We start from the raw sequence: 6,000 nt of genomic DNA, 5'->3' as shown, positions 1-6,000 counted from the left end.
AATGTCAAAAAGGTAATTTGAGGGACTTTCAACTGAAAAGTTTAAGATCACCATATTGAAGTATATTAAAAACTCATAGTGTGTTTGGGACTAGGTCTTAAACTAAAGTGGCTAAAAATTGCAATAAGACTTGCAGTGACTTTGAGCTATGAAAGGTCAAACTGGAAGGAATAGAATCCCATAAAATTAAAATCAAGGAATGAAACAAGCTGAAATTAAAATGATTGTGGAAGAATATGGTAGCCTGAGATTAGTCAACATATAATAACGATAGAATGGGCTATTTTTGAAAAATCATAAAAAAATCTTTTGGGCTAACCCAATATAGTATATTTGAAACTATTTTAAAAACAGTGATCCAAGAAATATTTTGGAGTCATATGTAGGTCTGGCACTAATGAATAAAGATTACTAGATGTACTGTATATAAGGCATTTGGACATACCGTGTTTCAATTTAAATGATGACACCATATTTTGGTAATATCTAATATATTTAATTTTGGCAATAATAGTGATTTATTATATAGTAATATTTCAAAAATATACTTTTGTGTTTAACAAACCACCGAAGAGCTCAAAATAATGGCTTATAAACATGCTTTTGCTCCAAACACCAAGCTGCTATTGCACTGAAGGCAGTGAATTCCATCATGGGAGTTATAAGATCCAGGGCTGCAGATCACTGTGGATAAAAAAATAAGTTAATAAGTAAAAGTTTCCTAATGCCACGTAAATTAACTTTACATGGAGGATAAATTTTCAAAGAAGGTTCTTTTTTTTCTTTTTAATTGTGGTAAAATGCACATAGCATAAAATTTGCCATTTTAACCATTTTTAAGTGTACAGTTCAGTAGTGTTAAATGTATGCAAATCATTGTACAACTAATCTCCAGAACTTCTGCATCTGGGAAAAACTGCAACTCTATACCCATTAAACATCTCCTCATTCCCCCTCTCCCAGCTCCTGGCAGCCACCATTCCACAATTTGTTTCTATGAGTTTGACTCCTCTAAATGCCTCATGTAAGTGAAAAGTTTTAAGTTTTCACTCTAATCCAGCTTAAACCAAGACTGTGACCTAAAATAGTTTTACTGACCACACGATGTTGACATCAGAAGGCTGACTGGGCCATCCTGTAAGTTACAGAAGAAGCCACAAGGGGTCAAGAACCAAATGTGACTACCAGAGGGTCCATAGTAGCCATGATTTAGATGTATAAAGATAGCCCCAAATATGGGAAGGACTTGCAGATCATTTCTAACAATCCTCTGATTTCAAATCCTATTTCTATCCTGGGCTAATGGTGTAATTCTGGAAAAATTACTTAGCCTAAAACGTAACTCAGTTTGGTCAATCCTAACATAAGGACAATGTATACCATGAATACGTCACCACTGCTCCCTCTGTGTGATAGAAAGTAAAGAAAGGCAGGAAGAAACCAAGGTCAAATACATTCTCTGCCATTGATTAACTTTGGGATCCTGGGCAAAGTAGTCAATTCTGTTAGTTCTAGTTTCCTTATTTGTAAAACAGGTACAGTAACAATCAAGTCATAGCATTATTGTGAGGACTGAAACCAGATGATTTAGATGAAAAGGCACCCAGCATGTGATGGGCACTCAATAAATGCTTAACCCTGTGCATTGCGGGGTTGCTGCCTCTACTCACCTCTTCCACTGGGGGTGGGGAGGGCATCAAGGTCACGGGATGCCATCAGCCCCTAATTGAGTTGGGGTCTCTGACTAACCTATTGCAGATGTGGTCAGCCAAGGGATCACAAAGATGTTAGTAACAGCACATCTAAGGCATGGGTATCATGGGCCATCAAAAAAGATTCTTTTTCTAGCACCATGATTTAATAATACATGTCACTGACTGAATCTGGGTCATATTATATTATTTAATTTCTTATTCTTTTTAAAATATATTTTTTCAAATTGGGAAATATCTTAACCATCACTCAGAAGTATTTTCCATTCTAGGTTCCACAGAGCTCCTCAAGTTTTAACAGACATTTTATTTGGGAATTAATGTTCCAGATGGAAAAAAAATTGGTAAAGTTAAATAGATTTATTTGCTGCAGTAATAAGAAGAGTGTCTAAAGTGAAAATGTATGTGGTAAAATTCTAATGACATAATATTTCTCAAAGGTGTGTGATCATGGTACACTTTCTCTCAAAACATATATTAATATTTCTTGATGCACAAATATGGAAAGATTTAGCGAATGTATTGAAAGTGTCAAATCGTTACATATGGAGAAGAGAAACCTGCATGCAGTCTTTACACACAGACTTTATACATGACTGTTACAAACAGAACTGATACTGGCATAAAATCATCTAAATTAAAGTTTAAATAAATAATGATATTCTAATAAATATTCTTATAATTTAAAAAACCTTCATAATATAGTACATGTTATACCACAGAGCCCTTATCTGTAGCACTCTCTCCTAGGATATACCCTGAAATATTTTGTTCTCTTTTAAGTGGAATTGAGGAAAAATGCTAAAATGTTATTTAAAGTACAAAATTAGTGAACTTTTCTTCCAGGTCTGAGTCTCAGTGAGTAGAACATCTCCCAGCTACAGTTATGAGAGCAGCCTGATTAAAACTTGATTATTTCAATAAGAAGAGAAGGAAGCATTGGTGACTGATCAGTATTGACATATGAAGAAATAAGTAAATACAGGAAAATATCTTAATGAATTTTGGATAGGGAATAATTCCTTAAAAAGGGAAGTGACTAGCCATAATAGAAAATAATTGATACATGTGGTATTAAAATTAAGAACTTAAAGTAACAATAGTAATAACAGTCAATCAAGAAAACTAGGAAATAGTTGCAGCTTATATAACCAACAGAGGACTACCATTCAGAAAACACACACAATTCACGTAAATCAACGAGAAAAGGACAGAAAATAATAGGGAAAACTTAACCAAGGAGGCAAATTCTTGTGTACTGAAAACTACCAAAAATTGCTGAAAGAAATCAAAGACACAAATGGAAAGATGTCCCATGTTCATTTAATATTTAATATTGTTAAGATGTCAGTACTACTAACTATCTATGAAATCGCTATCTATGAAATCTCTAGATTCTATGAAAGCTCTACCAAAATCCCAGTGGTGGCATTTTCAGAGATAAAAAAATCCATCATAAAACTCATTTGAAATCTCAAGGGACTCAGAATAGCCAAAACAATTTTGTAAAAGAATAACAAAGTTGGACATCTCACACTTGCTGATTTAAGTACTACAAAGCTTCAGTAATTTCAGTGGTCTGGTACTGACATAAAGACAAAATTACAGACAAAATAGAAATAAACTCCCAAATAATTTTTAACAAGGATACCAAGATCATTCAATGAGGAAAGGACAGTCTTTTCAACAAATGTTTGAGCAAACTGGATATCCACTTGAAAATGAATGAGGTTGGACACAGCTTACACCATATACACAAAAATTAACTCAAAATGGATCAAAGACCTAAACATAAGAGCTAAAACCATGAAATTCTTGGAAGAAAACATAGGAAAAAGCTTTATGACATTAGATTTTACAATGATTTTTTTATATGACACTGAAAGCATGAGGACAAAAGACAAATAATTAAATTGGACTACATCAAAATCGAAACTTTTTCTGCAAACTTGAACCAAGGAAAGGCCATGTGAGGACAAAATGAGAAGGTGGCCCATTATGCCATCTGCAAGCCAAGAGAGAACTCACCAGAAACGAATCACCAGCACCTTGAACTTGGGCTTCCAGCCTCCAGAATTGTGAAAAAAAATTTTGTTTAAGCCATCCAGTATATGGAATTTTGTTATGGCGGCCCACCCTAAAACAGTATTTATCCAAAAGAACTAAGAGTAGGATCTCGAAGAGATATCTGCACACCCATGTTCAGTGCAGCACTATCCACAATAGCCAAGAGGTGGAAGCAACCCTATGTCCATTGACAGACGAATGGATAAAGAAAACGTGGCATACACATGTGGACAACGGAAATGTGGTACGTTGGTGCTGGGCCACCTAATGTGATGTTAATGTGGGAATGTGAAATTATAAAAAGTACTGTGGAATGGTATGAAAATGTGTGATGGTCACGTACTACACATGTTGGAGGTGGGAATGTGATACATATACACACATATACACAACAGAATAGTATTTAGCCTGCAAAAGGAAGGAAATTCTGACACATATTACAACATAGATGCCAAATGAAATAAGCCAATCACAAAAGGACAAATGCCACATGATCTCATTTACATGAGGTACCTAGAGTAGTCGTCAAATTTATAGGGACAGAAAGAAGAAGAGTGGTTGTCAGCGACTGAAAGGAGGGCAGAATGGGGAGCTAGCGTTTAATAGGTACAGAATTTCAGTTTGGGAAGATGAAAAAGTTCTGGAGATGGATGGTATTGACGCTTACACAACAATGTGAATGCGCTTAATGCCACTAATTTGTACCTTTCAATATGCTTAAAAGGTTAAATCTTATGTATATTTTACCATAATAAAAAATGTGATGCATTACATAATCATCAGATTGCAAATATTTAAAGTTTGGCTATGCCAAGAATTGGCATAGATGTAGACAGGATCTGTCCTACATTGCGTTGTAAAAGTGTTTTCTAAATTTTTTGTATTAACCCAATCTGACATATTTTAATGAATTGCTCATCTTATGATCCAATATTAGCTAAAGACCTAGGATATACAAACAAAAATATTCACAACACCATTGTTTGTCATAGTAGAAAAACTGAGAAGTAGGAAGCAATTTCAACCAACAATAAAACAGATATATACTCCTTGACATATTCATAAAATAGAATATTATATAGAAAAGAAAATTTTTAAAAATTGTGTTATAACCACAAAAATGTGCATGAATCTCACAGATACAATTTGCAATACTGTGAATCTGTTAAAATAGCCTATCATTGGACATATTCTCAGACTGGATTTTTAAAAATCCAACTTTATGCTGCTAATGTAAAAATGTAAGTTTTAATCAAATTAATCTATACCTGCACTGCACTCATAAATAAAACCTCAACTACAATTTTATTTTATATAACTTGACAAATCAATTTAAAATGGACAACTTCTAAAGAGAAAAAAGAAGGTGGTTTACCCTCTCTATACAACAAGACATTAATTACCACAAACAGTAAAACAAAAAAGAGGACCCTTTAAAAGACATATATTCGTGTGTATGTACATATATGTGTATATACATACAAATGTAGGTGTGTGTATATATGCACCATATATTATAAGTATATATATGTGTATGTATACACACACACACACAGTATGTACCCTTATTTTATGGACCTGAGAGTAAAGAAACAAAATTTGAAATTAATAAAATAAATTATTAGAGAATTTTTTCCTGGTTGTGAGGCAGGTAAGACTTTTATAAGAGAAAACAAATAGAGAAAATAAGCAATAAGACTTATACAATATTAAACAAAAAATAATGCACCAAAGACAATGTCCACAATGCTAAAAATCAAGTGGCCAAGAATTCTAATTCTAGCTTATACTGAATTAATCAATCTGCAGAAAACACTTAAAACATCAGGAAAGAGGAAACATACACTATTTGACAGCCCTGAAGAGGTAGCAAAGACAGGCAAATGGGTAAAAGTATTATTATATATTTCAGCAGTGAGTACTCACCACACTATGTGGTGCATGGGTGGCTAAAACTGAAGCAAAAATTATGTCTACTTGGTTACAAAAACTGAGAGGACAGACTTCTAGGCCACCAGAAGATATAGAAAGTAATGGGAGAAATTCAAGGAAATAGGTAGAAACAGAAGCAAGAACTCTAAAATCTCATATAGACTCCATGCAGATCACTGGCTGATGTGAGACCTTCACATTAGTCAATGATATTGCAAGAAGTTCAAAACCAGAAAAAGAAAGCTTCCCTGGTGGCGCAGTGGTTGAGAGTCCGCCTGCCGATGCAGGG

The 6,000-nt window shown here is 34.0% G+C and overlaps 1 protein-coding gene across 1 annotated transcript in view; it reads right to left on the bottom strand.

The window, feature by feature from the left end:
* Positions 1-589: 589 nt before the first annotated feature.
* The window catches only part of ZPBP (zona pellucida binding protein), a gene marked incomplete at both ends in the record, with an annotated part of 102,455 nt that continues 97,044 nt past the window's right edge, over positions 590-6,000 (bottom strand). The window contains one exon of the mRNA XM_082662014.1: positions 590-684. Coding sequence (XP_082518140.1) covers positions 590-684 — 95 coding nt within the window. The remainder of the gene's footprint in view (positions 685-6,000) is intronic.

This window comes from Grampus griseus (assembly GCF_964374135.1).
Source record: "Grampus griseus genome assembly, chromosome: 9".
NCBI classification, from domain to species: domain Eukaryota; kingdom Metazoa; phylum Chordata; class Mammalia; order Artiodactyla; family Delphinidae; genus Grampus; species Grampus griseus.
This window is presented reverse-complemented; position numbering and strand designations above follow the sequence as displayed.